This window comes from Musca domestica, unplaced genomic scaffold (genome assembly GCF_030504385.1).
Source record: "Musca domestica strain aabys unplaced genomic scaffold, Musca_domestica.polishedcontigs.V.1.1 2, whole genome shotgun sequence".
NCBI lineage: Eukaryota > Metazoa > Arthropoda > Insecta > Diptera > Muscidae > Musca > Musca domestica.
In genome coordinates, this window is record NW_026712249.1 from 35,103,531 (window position 1) to 35,122,311 (window position 18,781).

The window sequence follows — 18,781 nt, forward strand, 5'->3', positions numbered from 1 at the left end:
ATCAAACCTCACTCTTACGCCATCAAACATGTTTGATTGACTTGTCGTAAATTATTGTCCAACATTTTCCATTTTTGGTAACTGGTTTGTAAATATTTCATCAAACCACTTCAAACCTCATAATTCTTTCCATTGATGTCCATGTCTAGATCTGGTGGTGTCCAACACCATCAAACCATTTTTTTTTTAACACATTTAGTTCTATACTTTTCCATCGTACCCTATCGAAAGGTTTGCCAGCCTTCAAATACTTTGAAATCCTTCATTTTTTATTACCGAATTCAATCTCTCAAAACTCTGGCTCAATGTCCTCAATGTACTTTCAAACAACTTAGTTTTGATAACTCGGTTTCCCGATTTCTTCTAAAGAACCTTCAAATACTTTGAAATTCTTCCATTGTCTGTGTGGTTCGATGTTCTAATGTTCCTTCAAACAATTTTGGTTTGATGACCCAGTATCCCGACTTATTTTATTGAACCTTCAAAATCTTTAAAATTCTTCCATTGTTTTTATTAAAATTCAAAAACTCACACCTCTGGTTCGGTGATGCAATGGTCCTTCAAACCATTTTGGTTTGGTGCCATAGCTCTCCGACTTTTTTTCATCAAACCTCATTTCGAACACCATCAAACCAGTTTGATTTCCACCTCTTGTCAATAAATCGTTGTCTGACGTCTCTTTGGATTAATGTTCTGATATTCTAACTCCTCAGAAACACCTTTCTATCAAATCCTACTGAGATACATGTAAAAGGACATTTCTTTAATTTTACCTTTGTACGTTTAAATCCTTTTAAACTAAGACCAGTTGAATATCTTCAAGAAATGGAAAAATAAATAAATAAAGTCATTAAAAAACTTCATTTATGACCTTTTTCCCCATCAGCCACCCACTCCTCACTCACATGCAACGGGTCAAAGATATGAGGTCAAACCGCCAACTCATTTACCCATAATACTTGGCGACCAACAACCACACATGTCGCAACTAAAAAAAATTGTGTGAAGTTGTTAGGTCTTTAATGTTATCTTCCTTTGCCATTAGCTCTTCAAACCCAAAAATGTTGTGGGTCGATAATGCCGGTTGGAAACTTTTGATAATTTCCAACAAACTGCAAAAATCTATTACATTTTGCCAAAAAGTCAAAACACCTACGATTAACAGAGCCAAAGCATTGCCGCTAAATTTAAACAAAATTCAATTACCCATCATCATTAAAGTCAGCAACACAACAAACAAAGAGCGCACAACCCACTGCCATCTTGAGGCAAACTTATGAACTCAAACACAAAAAAAAAACTGAATACAATAAACATTTAAACAATTACAGTCAAGTAATAAAACATGAGAAAAGAAGCAAAACCAAGCCAAAAAACTATTGGAACGACAGAGCAACCAAACGACGACACACTCCTGAAAACATGTCAAATGTCTAGGGTTGAACAAACACATAAAGTGGAAGAAGTAGGAAATTGTTGTGGGATAAGAGTCATGTTGATGATGACGACGTTGTGGTGTGCAGCTGTTAGGGTTTTCGTTTGGGTGACTGCCTGGGTGGCACCTACACTTAGGTTCATGATGAAGCTTGGAGTTAGTTTTGTTGGCAGAGAAAAAGAAATTAAGGTGATTTATTTTTTCGAGCACTTTAAATCGAATATTTTGGCATCAAACTCCTTCAAACTAGTAGAAGTGCGGTGGTTATAATGCATTAGAAGCCTTCAAACGTATGTACAACCAAAGTGGTTTGATATCAAACCAACCACAATAAGGTTCATGGCGAAATTAATTAACACTTTCTCCCAACACAAGTGGTTTGAAATCTAGGTTAATAGGAAGCATGCTCACTGGGGGACAGTCTGAGTGAATTCTAAACATGGTTCAACAATGATTTTTTGGATATTTATTAGAGAAGGAAGATACCCGAAATATAAAAACTACAGGAATCTTCAAACAAGTATAAGACTAGACACCTTCCAACATCCATCGAGGACAAATGGTTGGATATCGACCTGGAAACATCAACAATTATTCTCTCACAGTAAACAAGCCTATTTAGATGGGCACAAAGCTCGAAATATCAGCCAACAAAACAGAAGCAACATTTTTGTAGAAATGGAATAATAAAAAGAACCCTCTTGCTATTTATTTACCCATACATGTTCTCCTCATCTTGATTCCAACAACCAAACAAACCTGCCACACGTCTTAACAGCAGCCAAATTGTCAATAGATGACATGCAAAAACGTCAAATGCTTGTCGAAATATTCAGTTGCGCTGGCTTCTTTCTCTCCTCCTCATCCCCTTCCTCGATGTCCAGTTAAAACAAGACAACATGCGAAATGCAGTGCAACACGCATGTTAACCACATCAAAAAAGCTTCCACTGTCAGTTTCATGATTTAATGGCATACTGCTGGCTGGCTGGCCGGTCGGCTGGACACATTTTTATGTGGACAAGTAAGAGAAGAAGAAAAAACCTCAGAAATTAAATGAAGATGAAGTGAAGAAGATTCACTTTGAAAACACATTTACGGTCCAGAAAATGAAATGTTGATTTTAATCGCCGGCTTTTAAAACCGGGAAACAAAGCAGGAACTGTTATTGAAATTGGATCAAATTTGAAAATTCTTGTCACCGTAAGAATGGACATTTGCAATTTAAAAAATAGAACTTAAATTAACATTACATGGTTTTCAGTTTATGTTAAAAATTCGGTTTTGTCGACAGATGTATACCCTCAGCCAATGTTCGATTATTTTAATATATTTTGAATTCTGTTATGATTATTCAAAATGTTGACCCTCTATGGAGTAGGTTCCGAAGGTATGGCCAATATTGTGAATTATACTATAAATATTGCGAGGAGGAGGTACCAGAAGAAATGGTCTGATCTCTGTCATCTTTATAACAGATCTTGTGTTTATTGAAATATTTAGATGTGCCAAATCTGGATGGAATCGGATGTTAATTTCGCGTTTTATGAGTTTCATGGATATTCAAAATTTTGACCCTTTGTCGGGGAGGTACCAGAAGGATTGGACCGATATGTTCCATTTTCACATCAGATCTAGTGTCTGTAAAAATAATGGGATGTGTGAAATATAGAAGAGAACCCAATGCATATTTCGGATTTTATAATCGTTTTGGTTATTCAAAACGTTGACCCTTTGTGAGGGAGGTACTGGAAGAAAAGGTCCGATTTCCACCAACTTTATAACGCATTTTGTGTTGATGGAAATATTGAGATGTACCAAGTTTGAATGGAATCGGATCTTAATTACGCGTTTTTGGAGCTTCAAGGATACTCAACATTTTGGCCCGTTGTGGGGGAGGTACCAGAAGGAGTGGACCGTTATATCCCATTTTCACATCAGATCTAGAGTTAGCAGAAATAATTGGATGTGTGAAATATATAAAGATAACCGGATGCTTATTTAGGATTTTATAATTGTTTTGATTGTTCAAAACTTTGGCCTTTTGTGGGGGAGGTACCAGAAGGAGTGGACCGATATATTTCATCTTCACACCAGACGTTGAGTTAATAAAAATATTGTGATGTATGTAAGATGAAGATAATAGGAGTTATAATTGTTCAAAATTTTGACCCTTTGTGGGAGAGGTACTTGATGAAGTGGACCGATATTGTCCATTTTCGCACCTAACCTAGCACTGATGCAGATATTAGGATTTGGAAAGTTGGAGCCAAAGCGCATTATTCTTTCTCTTTCTGTGCAGTACTTTTTTTTTGAAATTTCTACTTTTTGTTTCGGAGGTACCAGAAGGGGAAGACTGATATTGGCCATCTCCGAACTCGGTCTAAGTTTGATAATAATATTAGGATATACCAAGTTTGGACCAAATTGGATACTCCCTTGGAGAGTTATCGTGCGCACCAGCCAGCAGACAGACGGACGGACATAGCTAGATCAACTCCAAATGTCCTACAATGGATTTGGTCCAAGGAGGCCTATGAGACAGGTTTTGGCCATATCAAATAAAAATATTATTATCCATCGTATGAAAAAAAAAAGAATCATCATACTACTCTGTGGCTTTCAAACTAGGATCCAACAAATCTCATACCAATAAAGTATGATGGTAGTTTGAATGTGTTTGATGTCGTATATCAAATTTTCTCTCCAAAGTAAAAGTTGAGATTGCTTTCAAGTTCAACAACAATAAATTTTCTTTTGGCATTTGGGGTTTCTGTGGCTTAAAAAAAATGTCCACCTTATTTGCCAAATTAACGGCAAAACTGGGTTGTATTGGGTTCTAGGAGGTGATAAGCAGCTGCATAAAATTTTGCCAATGCAAAAAAATTAACTTATTTGAACTTAATACTATTTTTACTCATGGTGGTTCAATTGTAAATGGCGCCCAACGCAAACCCATTTTTTTATGTGGGAATTTATATTTTCCTGACCAAAAAGGGTGATAAATTACATTTGTTACTGGCGTCCAAGTTGCCAAAAACAGACAAAACCGAATGAAACACAAAATTATACTCACGATGGCTCATTCATAAATGGCGCCCAATGTTAGCGAATTTCTCTAGGCGGAAATCTTTTTTTTTGCCGACAGGGCATAAATTACACCACGTGTTGGCGCCCAACATAGCACAATTTTTATAGTTGAAAATCCGCCTTCTTCTTCTCTGACATATTTTTCCTCATCATCCTTCTGCTGTATCAGATATTGGCGTCCAACGTGTTTAAATTTTTAAAGTAAAAAATCCGACTTGTTCTCTAACATGTTTTTTTTTTTTTTAATTATATCAGCCTTCTACTAGATCAAATGTTGGCGCCCAACGTGGCAAAATTTCTATATTTGAAAATCCGATCTCTTTTCAAACATATTTTCTAACAAAATTATATCAGCCTTCTAATGCATCAAATATTGGCGCACAACGAGGGAAAAATTCTATAGTTGAAAATCCGACCTCTTTTCTAACATATTTTTTTACCAAAATTATATCATCCTTCTACTGTATCAAATATTGGCGCTCAAAGTGTTTAAATTTTTAAAGCTAAAGCTTCTTCTTTTAAAGCTTCTTCTCTAACATGTTTTTTTTTTAACAAAATTATATCAGCCTTCTACTGCAGATATTGGCACCCAACGTGGCCAAATTTCTATAGTTGATATCCAAATTCTTCTCTAATATATTTTTTAACAAAATTTTATTATCCTTCCACTGCATCAGACATTGGCGCAAAACGTGGCCAAATTTCTTTGTTTGAAAATCCGATTTCTTCTTTCATCCATGGTCTTTTTTTAGACTTTATCTGTTTGCGCCAATGCGGGGAAATATGCAAGGCTCAAACCAATAAATAAATAAAAACACAATAGGGGGGTTTTAGTTTTAAGAATAATGGCAAAGGCCGTATTTATTAATAATAATAATAATAAATAATAGTGGACAGACAGATTACCTGATTTGCACAATAGCGGGGGAGCGCGACTTCGTATCGAGCGATAGAAGAGACGAGTCGAGCATTTTCTATAATATTTGGAGTAAAACCTCCCTTTCGTCCCCCTTTTTTTTCATAATTCTAAAGTTCTCATTTTAATTATAAACATGTAATTTAATGCGGGCAAGTTTATTCAACTTTACTCAAAATAGAATCCCCTCCCTGCCTAGCCATAATTATAATCCAATTTTATAATTAATAACATCAGTCAAACCCATGGATAAACACCCCGTTTTTTTTGTGGTCACTCAACACTTTCTCGTGTTGGAAATATGACATTGTCTTCGTCAATTTGTCTTTTTTAAACTTCATATTTCTTTGGAATTTTATTATCATGGCTATGGTGCGGATCATGATGGTTGTCAAATTGATGGTGTTACATAAAAAAAAACAACAACCCAAAAAATAAAAAAAAAATAGAGCAGCCTATAATTAATTACACTTGCTTTTGTTAATCAATTTCAAAGACACCATCATCATCTCATAATAATAGTACAATTCAAAATAGTTCAAAATAAAGGAGGTAGCACTTGATATTTGGTATGGCCAAGCTTCGGACAAAAATAAATATATTTCTTTAAAAAAATAAAATAATTACATTGTCTTGCCCATAAAAAGACCTGCCCAGATCAGCAAAAGGGTAACATTTGGCCATAGTACCTAAAATAACAGAAATTGTTGCGTGGTTCCACCACATGACACATGAGTGGCAGCATTTGCTCCATGATGGACATTTGTTGCAACAGAGAACAGCCGCCGCACAGACACACACACGCAGTAACTCACTTGCGCGTTGTTTGGCAACTGTCAAAAGTGCATTGGCCATTCATTAAATGTAGTAATGTAATCGTCGCCCAGAGTCGCCTTCTTGCCTGCCCAGCAACACTGCCAACACACACACATTCCATCCAAAATTTTAAAATGCCAATCTTGCCCAAGCAAACGGCCAGACGGTCTGGCCTGCCAAACAGCCAGTCTGCCAGTCATACGCCCAAATATATCCATTAAATAATAATAATCCCAAAAATAAAACATGTGTACAATAAAAATGTAATAATAACATCGGCGGCAGCAACAACAACACCTCCATTTTTTATATAGTCTGATATTTAGTCAGTTGGCGAACAAGAATAAAAATTGTTATTTCAAAACTTGTTTTCACAAGTGTTTTCCATTTCCAAAAACAATTCAATAAAATCCAAACTAAAACCTACAAAAAATAGCCAACATGTTTGGCAACACTGCCAGCCAACCAACCAACCAACCATCCATTCAAACAAAGTTTGATGCATTTTCAAAATTTATCTTTTTTTCAAATCATTACAAGTGGGATTGTTTGTTGTTCGGCTGTGATTTTAAACAGCCCATTCACACTCTGTTTTCAATCAAAAGGGATTGACCGTGCTCCCCCTCACCCCTGAACATGTGCAATAATCCCCTCATAATAATACCCCAAATATGGATGGGGGGATATACTTCATCCGGAATGGGAAAATAATTAAAATGACAAAAAACAGTTGGCCGCTGGAAGAATGGATTATTGAGGGCACTTTATCTTGTTTTGTAAAATTAAATTTTCAAAATTGAATGAAATTGAATTTTAATGAATTTTTTTCCAATTTCTTTGCAGGCTTCTTGTTGGCGCACCCCTGGACAAAAATCTACAGCCGGGCACCAATCACTCGGGTGCCCTGTACAAATGCCCCATAACACAGAATTACGATGACTGTGAACAGGTTGTAACCGATGGCCGAAGATGTAAGTATTGTTTGTTGTTTTTCATAAAATTTTGAAAAATATATCAAATTAGGTTTTAGAAAATTAATGTCTTTGAAAAGAAAAATTATTGTAAAAGTAAAGATTTGCAAAAGAAAACCAGAAAATAATTAAATGAATATTTCCATCAAGTATGAGAGATGATAATATATATATAGCAAAATTATATCAGCCTTATATTTATAATCGGAATAGAGTTATTCTCTCCATGGTCTTTATTTTAGACTTTATTTAATTTGTATAATATTTGGAGTACCACTTCCCTTCCTTCCCCCTTTTTCTATTCATAATTCTAAAGTTCTAATTTTAATTACAAACATGTGATACAATGCGGGCAAGTTTATTCAACTTCATTCAAAATCGAATCCCCTCCCTGCCCAGCCACAATTATAATCCAATTTTATAATTAATAACTTCAGTCAAACCCATGGATAATGACACCGTTTTTGTGGTCATTCAACACTTTCTCGTGTTGGAAATTTGACATTGTCTACGTCAATTTGTCTTTTTCAAACCTCAACCACCTTCAGACGTCTTCGACTTAGTAGTTTGCTTTCAGACTGATGACTAGTTCAACATTATCTTTTCTCTCTCTGGGTTTTCCCTGGCCACCTCTCAAAATTTCTCCAAGAGGAAAACTAAAACAACACAGATGGTTACAATCCTGAAATATGATAACAGAATTGACGTCCTTATAGCGATTATATTTATTAACCGATAGTGTCGATAGATACTATCGATATTTTTCAATCTAGAAACTATCGGATATATCGAATGCTGCGACTATCACTATTTTGAAAGTCAGTCTCTTCGCTATAGCACGGTTTTGACGTGCCTCATGGTTTTCCCACAACCTTCGTCTTAACACTTTCGATACCCTTTACTTCAGAATAGTGCAACTTGTTTGGAGCTTCAGCTTCAACATTTCTATGTTAAGAGGTTTCTTCGAATCGAAGCCACTGAACCGTTCTCATTCTTATTCGTTATTATTCCTACTATACCGAAGTATTTGAATTTATTGTACTTTTTCCCATTCCCCCCAGAGCAGAACCGAGGCTGTGCGGAGGGAATAATGCCCATTAAAAGCACTCGTACCTGCCTGACCCTGATTTGAGAATAAGAAGTTGCCATTTCCTGCCTGAAATACGTTACAGGGCTTTAAAAAAATATCTCTTGTAGACTTTGTCAGGAAAGGGCACCCTCTATGTGTGGAGCACTTTGAGGATGTCTGGGACATCACACAACAGGCATATACTGGCAAACACCACTGTAGGGTTTTTTCCTTAATCTACTCAGATAAGCCACATCACCCAGTTGCAAAACATGATCGCAGGAGGATAACGGGCATAGAACGCATAAGGGGAAGGTCATAGTAAATTTTATTAAGCAAATTGTTGGCAGCTTTCTTCCAAATTTTTGCAGATCTGGCACACTGACAACGAAAAAAGGAAAATCAAGCTGGGAACTCGGGAATTTAAGGACCTTTGAACTTCAACTTAGGTAAAGAGACTCTGATACGATTTTTTTGGAATTTTCTGATGGGTGATGTTTTTTTGTTGAACCGTTTTCTGTCGTCGACCTACCCATAAGAACCTTTCGACATAATTCCGGTTGATTTCGGAAATTCTCGAGGGCTTTAAACCAACATAAGATATTGCAAGGCCAACCTCACAAGAATTTTGGTTCCCTCGAACTCCATTTCCGGCAACCGGACCATGACTTCGTTGTCGGACTTATTAAGAGAGAGTCGATGTCTTTTTAGGGTCCGCCGGACTTTTTTCAGGTATCATTATAAGTCCTCTAGGGACTTATTAAGAGCGAGTCGATGTCTTTCCAGGGTCCGCCGGACTTTGAAATTTTTTTCAGATATCATGATAAGTCCTCTATATGTTCGATAATCATTAAACTTCGACGAATTCCAATGAGATTCCCCACTTTTAAGGCTTACGTAACATAAAAACTTGGACTCTACTGTAGGCAATTCCGCTCTATTCATCTCACTCATCTATTGCTATCATTGGATAGGATTTTATTTTCTTCCTCCTCATTTGGAATCCTCTGTGTGAAATCGTTTCCTTTGGAGATTGAAGGGAGCTTATCATGTTACGGGGGCTTCGCTATCTTGAATAGCTCAAATATTGTTTCTATTTTATTATTTTTTTCACCTTCACACTTCCATGTAGTTAGATGGAGTTGAATTGGGCCACAGGAGATCTCTTGTAGGTAGGCAGATTTCCCATCAAAATTTGAACTCCACTTGGGCCCATTCTGCCATGGTTACAACTTCAGTAAAAGGTCTTTTGATGGGTTGACTTTTGACTTCATTTCTAGTGGCTCGGTGATCTTGGTCTAAAAACAAATGACTTCGCCATAAGTAGGAAGACATTTAAAATAAAAAACTTTTACGTTTGTTGGATGGAGGCTCTTATCATTTTATGAGCCCTACTCTCCTTCCCTATTTTTGAGTATTTAATTTTTTTAATATTTTTCGATTATCACGTTTGGAGGGCTTCCCCAAACAAATTTTATATTTTTTTAATTAATTTAATATTATTTCTGGTTTTCTTTAAATCTTTACTTGTCTCCCTATCAAAAAAATGTATTTTTTATAAAAAAAAAGTAATAAATTAATTTTATATAAAATCTATGTAAAAAACTCCCAATGTGTTGAGGATATTTAATGTTAAGTAGTTTAGTTAAATTATTTCCCTCTGTGTTACAAATTGAAAAGAAATGTTTTAAAACAAAACCCATTTTTTAGTTTTTGGTGAAGGGATTTTTTTAAATAAAATTTATATATATAAACAAAAAAAAAAAACTTAATTAAAAAAGGGCAGTTTTGCGGTTACAAAATAAAAAATAAACAAAAATTTAAATAACACAAAGAATTGGCTGCTGTTTTCAACTAAAAATCAATGTTATAGGTTTTCTTTTCTTGTTGCATTTACTAGAAAAAAATATTAAAAAATTATTTTTTTTATTTGAAAAAGGTGTTTGTAAATAATCCCTTTTCATACTGCGTAGTTAGCAACAATACAAATATATAATTTTCCTATATTTTTCTTTTCTCTCAAAAAATCCAATTAAAATTTATTTTAGTAGTTAGAAACAAAAATATATATACAATTATTCTTGAGTTGCATTAGTCTCTTCTTTTTTTTCTTCTTCTATTCATATAAATATACATAAAGCAAGGCATATATATGTTTTATATAATTAATAAAAAAAAAATTTAATGTCAAAATTTCTTTAGTTTAGTCTTTAGAAATTCTCCAAATATTAGCAAGCAAATGTGACTAAAAATCATTTACAAAAAGAAATCTGAAACTCAAGTATTTGTAAATAATACAAATATTAGCAGCAGCTCCCTTTTAGCTCTTGTGCAAATTTCAACAATTAATAATAAATAAATAAATTACATTTTATATTAATATTTATTTTTATATAGCCAACTATTTTCAAAGCTTATTTTAGCAAATGCAAAATTTTTTTAACAACGTAAAATGAAATAAAAAAAAATTAAAAACAGGAAGCAGTCTGGCCCTAATGCTTTCCAAGGAAAATTTGGTTCCATAACATTTTTGGCCTAATCCCAAGTTTTGCTAAAACTAGCTTCAATTTTATGTAGCAAAAAAAAAAATAAATCTATAAAAAATTACTTATTTATATTATTTCATGTACATTTTTCTTTTTTTTTCTTTCCCCCCTTTTTTTGTTTTTACATTTATGTTTTCTTTTTAAAACCAAAAAAAAAAAATAAAATTGTGTTTCAAAAATCAACGAAAATCCCCAAATTGGTCAACTACACCCACTATTTCTACACCCACCAATAAAAATGTATGAAAAATCAACTGCTACTAAAAATTCGTTGCCAATCAAAAAAAAATTAAAATAATCCAAAATCTAAATCAAAATTCGAAAAACTCTTCTGTAGCGCCTGAAGGAGTCTATGAACCTAGTAAGTGGTATGGGTGCTTTATTTGTTACATCATCGAAATAAAAATTCGCATTCACATTTTTTTTATTTAACCCATTTTTTATTGAAAAACCAAAACAACAAATTAAATTCAGTTCTTGTTGTTGCTATTGCTTTCCTTAACCAACCAGAAATAATTGTTTAACACATCAAGCACCACTACAAACAAAAAAAAACGCATTTGCATTTGTTTTATTTATGTTTTTAATAACTAAAGCCTCTTTAAAATGTAAATAATTTTGCAAAAAAATATTGTAAATAAAAAACGGCTTTCCTCACTTTATTTAATTTTTTCTTCTATACAAATTTTATGTTGGCATGATTTTTTTAACAAAATAATAAATTTTCTTTTAATTTTCAATAAATGTAATTTTTGAATAATTATCTTCTTAACTCTTCAAGTAGTTGCTTCTTTCCCTAATTTTTATTATTTTTTTCTTAACAATAAAATGTTACTAAAATTTATTTTTTTTTTCTTAAAATATTTCTTATGATTTAATATTATATTAAAATATTTTTTTATAATTTTTTAATAACGACCTAATTTTTTTACATTTCTTTTTAATCCCCAAGTTAATAACCATTCCTACATTTCTTTTTAATTTGTTTAAATATTATCTTTTCTTTATTTTTTACTTCTGGCTATTCGCATTTGGCCTCTTGCCAAATTTGTAATTTAAGTTTTTTTTATTTATTTCCATTACTTTGGCTTATGCTGCAAAAATGCCGCAAACATTCTGAAAATATAGTTCATATTTCCGCTCTGTTTATTTCGAAAAATCAAAAATAAAATATTCTTTAAAAAGACATGATATGCAGATGATGACGTAAATATTTTGAAAGAAAAATGAAACAAAACAAAAAAAAAACAAGTAAATAAGCAGTAAGTTCGGTCGGGCCGAACTTTGAATACCCTGCACCATTTGGAATAAAATTGGGATATTTCAAAAAAAAAAAAAAAAAAAACTGTTAAAATCTTAAAAATACCAAATATAGCCGTTATATTGGGGTCTATACGAAGGTGTGGACCTGCAAAGGCAACTTTTGTCATAAGCCATTACAATATTCAAATACGAAACTTGAAAAAAAAAATCAGGTGAATAATGTAGCTAAAATCTTCAAAATGCCAAATATAGGGTGGTACTGATATATGGGACCTATACGAAAACCTGGACCTGCATAGACAATTTTCTGTCTTAGGCTGTAGCATCCATTTTGAACTTCAAATAGCAAATTTGAAAAAAATCCGTTGAATAAATCATCTAAATACCGAATATCGGAAGGTACCGTTATATGGGGGGTATACGAAGACCTGGACTTGCATAGACAATTTTCTGTCTTAGGCTGTAACATCCATTACGAACTTCAAATACCAAATTTGAAACAATTCCGGTGAATAATGTAGCTAAAATCATCAAAATACCGAATATCGGGGGGTACAATTATATGGGGGCTATACGAAGACGTGGACATGCACAGACAATTTTCCGTCTTAGGCTGTAACATCCATTACGAACTTCAAATACCAAATTTGAAACAGTTTCGATGAATATTGTCGCTAAAATCATCAAATTACCGAATATCGGGAGGTACCGTTATATGGGAGCTAGATCAAAACATGGATCTACATTGCCCATTTTCAATGCCAAAAGTTCTGCAGACATAACATACATTTGAGTAAAATTTTATCAAACTACTTCAATTCGTTCGGAAGCTGGAGTGATTTCCACAGACGGACATCGCTAAATCGACATAGAATTTTATGCTGATCAAGAATGTATGCACTTTGTGGGGTCTAAAATGTGTTTCGAGGTGTTTCAAACCGAATGACAAACTTAATATACCCTCCATACTATGGTGGAGGGTATAAAAATGTCGGAAATAGCATCAAATTTTAGAATAAGTTTAGATTTGTTCGAATTCGTCACCTTTGGCACGAATTCTGGCCTTCAAACGGCCAATGAAACCGTCACACGCTGCCCGAATGCTGCTCTGCGGTATTTTAGCCCATTACCGGGACACTTTGGTAGTTCTTAGTTCCAACCTTGCTTTCCAAAATACTCAATGGATTGGTATCCAGAGATTTTGGTGGCCATTGTGCGCTATAAATGAAGCGAGGAACCTCATTTTGTAACCATTCTTGAATATTATCTAGAATATTTTCGCGTTAATATTCGCCATTTATTCTGATGCCACGGTTGATTAATACGAGCGGAGAGCGACCATCGGCTATTATAGCGGCCCACACCATCACCATGACCGGCGTTTGAACTCTGGTGGCCAATCGAAGGTGCACTCATTCAGCTGACCTCTTTGGCAAGTAAACACTGTTGGACAACGAACGTTTTCTCATCGGAGCGGAGAAAACCAAATTGGGCAGGTCACCTCTTTCGGCCAAGGGAAGCAACTCTTTAGCTCTTTTGAGTCTTTTTTCTTTCTGTTGCGGTGTAAGTTCTTGCACTTTTTGGAATATCAATGGATTTACCCCGAGCTCATTTGTCAATATTTGCCGAAAGGAATATTGCGATATGTTCAGCTCACGAGACATTTTGTGGCCAATGCGACGCGGGTTTCGATCAAGTCGCTTCTTTACTTTTCGAACCATTTCTGCAGATGTTGCTGTTTTCTTCCGTCCACTTCCTTGACGTCGGGCTACGCTACCAGTATCACGATAAAGAGCGATGGTACGAGACACAAAAGATTTATTCATATTTAAATGCTGGAGCGCTTTAACGATAGCCACTTGTGGTTTTCCAGCCAAATATAAAGAAATCACACTATCAGGCTTGAATTCCATTACGAATAACTTTTTTCTGGAAAATTCTCACTAAATACTAAAACGCTTGTTAACAATATAATGAGGTGTCGCTGGAATAATTTTAACAGCTGTCGGTCGAGTGGCTTAGAAATGACAGCAGTCTGAAGTTGGTTGAAGATATTTTTTTTCTTTTTTGAAACCCCAATACGAAATATGTTCCCTTTTCAAGAAATCTCTGTGGAACCACCTGTATATCTGGGGGCTGGCTTCTTACTTATTTATGTGTCCCAATTCAGAACATTTGTCCCATAGGCCGAACTAAGAGTAGATTTCCAAACAATGCGATCTTTGGTTTTTCTTTTCAATTTTGAATATTATAGACTATTATGACTTACAGTCCGGTTTGACTTCTTTATTCTGAGTGTTGGATTTACAACTAGCTAACAATTAAAATTTAATGCAAGAAATTGGTCATTCAAAATATTTCCAATTTTTTTTCCTGATTATGTTTTCAACAAAATCCATTAATGGTTGTAAAAAAACATAATGGACTTCAAAAACATATTTTAGGTTTTTGGGGCCACATAAAAAATCTGAAATTATATCAACGTCATAAACAAAAATGCAAGGCAATACTCGTATAAGAAAAAAAAAACCAAACCGCCCCAAACTTCACATTAGCATGCAAAAGCGAAAAGAAAAATCTAGTTATCGCTTTGAATGCAATGCTGAAAATAGCCGATGATGTAAATGGGAATAATAATAAAGATGATGGCGATAGTGTTCCGCGATGCTATTATTTCATATCTAAAAGTAATATCTAAATATGAGGCAAATGTGTGATATGCATCTACAGTGGGGGGCAAAAGTGAAGTGAACAATAGATACGTTAACATAAATGAAATTTAAATTTGAAAATATGTTTTAGAAAATAATAGACAAGTTTTCTTTGAAGGAAACCCTATTTGGAATTCCTACTCACTCGCATTTATGGGTCCTTATCCATACATGGGCATTTTGAGAATCTCATTTTAGGACGTTCTACAATATTCCAACGCAATGTCAACCATAACATATTCTCGAAGGGAGTTATACTCACTCGCATTTATAGGTCCTTATCTACACATGGACGTTTTGGAGAATCCCAATTCAGAATGTCCTTCAATATTCCAACGCAATGGCATTTGCAAGATTTCTTCGAAGGTAACTCCTACTCTGGCCTCCTACTCACTCACTCGCATTTATAGGTTCTCTAAAACTTCCATGTATTGATAAACATGGAAATTTTAGAGAATCTCAATCCAGGATGTTCCACAATATTCCAAAGCAATGGCATTCACAAGATTTCTTCGCAGGAGACTTCTACTCCAGACTCCTTCTCACTCGTATTTATAGGTTCTTATCTATATATGGACGTTTTGAAGAAGCCGAATCCAGGATGTTCAACAATATTCCAACGTAATGGCATTCACAAGATTTCTTCGTAGGAAACTCCCATTTCGTCCTCCTTCTCACTCGCATTTATGGGTCCCTACCTATAGATGGAAGTTTCAAAAAGCTACATTAGCAACAATATGTTGGTATTTATCTACAGATCATTAAAAATATTCCAAATGTGTTTCAAACGCATAAATCCTCCATTTTATATTCATAAAATCGGGTACTACAGCCTATGACAGAAAATTGCATATGCAAGTCCAGGTTGTCGCATATCCCCGGTAGCTCCCCACATTCGGTATTTTGATATTTTTGCGTCATTTCACCGATTTTTAATTTAATTTTAATTTTCGTATTTGAATATTGTAATTGGCCTATGACAAAGCTTGACTATGCAGGTCCACGTCTTCTTATAGACCCTAATATTACGGTAACTTCCTATATTCGGTATTTTTATGACTTCAGCAGTATTTTTCAAGGTATTTTATTTTTTAAATTTTCAAATTCCTTCCAAAATGGTGAAAGGTATTCAAAGTTCGGCCAAACTTACTGCTTTTCTACTCGTTTTTTTTTAATTCATAATAATTTCAAAGCATTTGGATAATTTTTTTTCTTTTCCAATTATTGTATCGTTGGAAAATCTGCAAATTATACCCTCAACTGTTGAAGTATTCACCCAAAAGAACATAACGCCTCGGTCATTCAGCAGTTTTTTTTTTCTTTTTCGTTTTTCGCCAACTTTGCAAAATCGTGTTAAGGATTCACCACCACCACAAGTCAGTGTGTGTAAACAGCAAAAATGCAGTTCATAAATTTCCAATTTAAATGCGCACATGAATGGGACATACGGCTGGGGCAGAGTAAATAAGGCAAAACGAAAAAAACCGCACCAGCATTAAAATGAAACTCCCATTGCAACGTTGCGCCAGCACCAACGATGTTGGCACCAGAAAAAACTCAAGCCATAAATGTTTTTACATCCAAATCCGCCCAATCACCCCATCAAAGTCCCCCTTCCATTTTTATAGAACACAGGCACACATGTTTTAAAGGCCGTGATCAACTTCACTTGCAAAACAAAAAAAAAAGAGAATTTTGTTGTGTACTTGTTAGGAATAATGGGGTGGATCGAAAGGTGCCAATTAAAAATCTAGTTGCAGAAAATTGAGGATCTCAGTCATAGTAAGAGATTGAGGTTCTCCGTCTGAGAATCTTGCAAAAAAAAACCTCTTTTCCGATAACCCTCATCCATTAACGCTAAGAATATGTCTCACCCAGCTAAAAAAAAGAAGTAGATGGTATTAGACCGGAACATTTCACTGTTTATAAGAAAATCCGAATACTTTGCTAATTTTCTAAGGTTAGAAAACATTCCCGGTACGCACCGCTATATCCACTCTTTCCAAAACAATCGCTTTTTAATCAAGATTCTTCAGAAAATTTAAAAAATGTGAAAGAGCATCAGGTGATTCTCGATTTATATAACTTCTTATAACCTTCAGAAAACCATATCTCACATTGAAGTGATGTGATGGTCAGTTTTTCACTATTACCTAAAAAAAAAAAACGATTCTCCATCCTATTTTTGGGAAAATTGCACCTGTTCTAAAAAGTTCAGTGCATTCCTTATCATAAAGACATCGAAAGAGGTTTCTAGAGTCAAAAATATGAATCGTCTATGAATTCCATTGTCATCTCATTCCCAGACATAATGCCAAAGTTATCCACTCCCCTTTATTTAGGCCAAAATGTCAACCACATTCCATATCATAAAGACGCCGATTCGGCTGAAACCTCTGGGTCGTCCATATATTTCATTATCAATGACGGATTTTATTCCTAGACATTTGCCAAAGTCATCCTTCCCATTTCTTTTTTTTTATAACCAAGAAGCCCATTCCTTATCATGCAGATATCGATGTGGTTGAAACCTCTAGCGTCAAAAATATTAATCGTCTATAAATTCTATTGACATCTATTGTAGACCTCATTCCCAAACCGAAGTCATCATTTCCGATTCCGTTTTATTAAATACAAGAAGTCATTTATATCATAAAGAAGAAAAAAGAATCGTCCATAAATTTCATTGCTACTACTGCAGATCTCTTTTCTGTACATTTGCCAAAGTCATCCTTTCCGATTCTTTTTTTTTTTATAACCAAGAAGCCCATTCCATGTCATGAAGACATCGATTCTGCTGAAACCTCTAACATCAAAAATATTTATCTTTTATAAATTCCTTTGTCATCCATTGTAGATCTCATTCATAGACATAATGCCGAAGTTATAATTTCCGATTCTCTTTTATTAAATCCAAGAATTATCTATATCATAAAGACGTCGATTCGGCTGAAAACTCTGGCGTATAAAAATCAGGATCTTCCATAAATTTCATTCTTATATACTGCAGATCTCAATTCTGGACATTTGCCTAAATCACCCTCTCCTTTTCTCTTTTGTATGACCTAAACCTCTAAGGTCTAAAAATAAAAATTGTTTCTGAATTCCATTGTCATCTATTGGGGATCTCATTCCTAGACATTTGCAGAAATATTCCTTTCCGATTCTTTTTAAATTAAGGCAAAAATATCAAGGTCATTCCATTCGGCTGAAACCTACAGCGTCTCAAAATATTAATCATCCATAAATTCCATTGTCATAAATTGTAGATCTAATTCCTAGACATAATGTCAAAATCACCATTTCCGATTCTCTTTTTTTAATTGAGGCCAAGAGATCAAGCTCGTTCGATTCGGTAGAAACATCCAGTGTCTCAAATAATTAATCGTCTATAAATGTCGTTGTCATCAATTGCAGATCTCATTCCTAGACAGATTGCCAAAATAATCGTTTTCAATTTCCTTTTTTAATGGAGGTCAAGAAGTGAAGTTCATTCCATATCATAGAGAGGTTGATTCCGATGAAATCAGACGCGTATAAAAACCTGATTCGTCCGTAAAATCAACTGAGAATAGTAGTCCACAAATCTTGCCAAAATCAGCCTTTCTGAAAATCTTTTTTTATTAACTCCAGCAATATATCCGACAATCCAGGACATTTGATTTTAGACGAGAAAATAAATATTATTTATTAGTTCTCTGGGGATAAAAAAATCTTTCCTGGCACGCACCACTATAACCTCTCTTTTACCTCCAATAACCCTAATTTTTAACTAGACATCCTAAAAAATCTCTGAACATCACGTTACACTCGATCCTCTCCACAATGAAATGTGTGTTTTTATCATAAAAAAAAAAACCAAGAAAATTCGCTATGAAAAAAACACCATCTAGTTATACAACAAAATCGATTTGAATATAACCCAACAAATATTCCAACTCTCTCATAGAAAATGCCAGTGACAA

At 34.4% G+C, this 18,781-nt stretch overlaps 1 protein-coding gene across 2 annotated transcripts in view; it reads left to right on the forward strand.

The window, feature by feature from the left end:
- The window catches only part of LOC101896595 (integrin alpha-PS1), a 188,551-nt gene that overhangs the window by 142,918 nt on the left and 26,852 nt on the right, over nt 1–18,781 (forward strand). The window contains exons 2-3 of one of the 2 annotated variants that reach the window (XM_059122116.1): nt 7,100–7,227; nt 11,180–11,203. In XM_059122116.1, coding sequence (XP_058978099.1) covers nt 7,100–7,227; nt 11,180–11,203 — 152 coding nt within the window. The remainder of the gene's footprint in view (nt 1–7,099; nt 7,228–11,179; nt 11,204–18,781) is intronic. The other variant, XM_059122117.1, reaches the window with a different exon arrangement.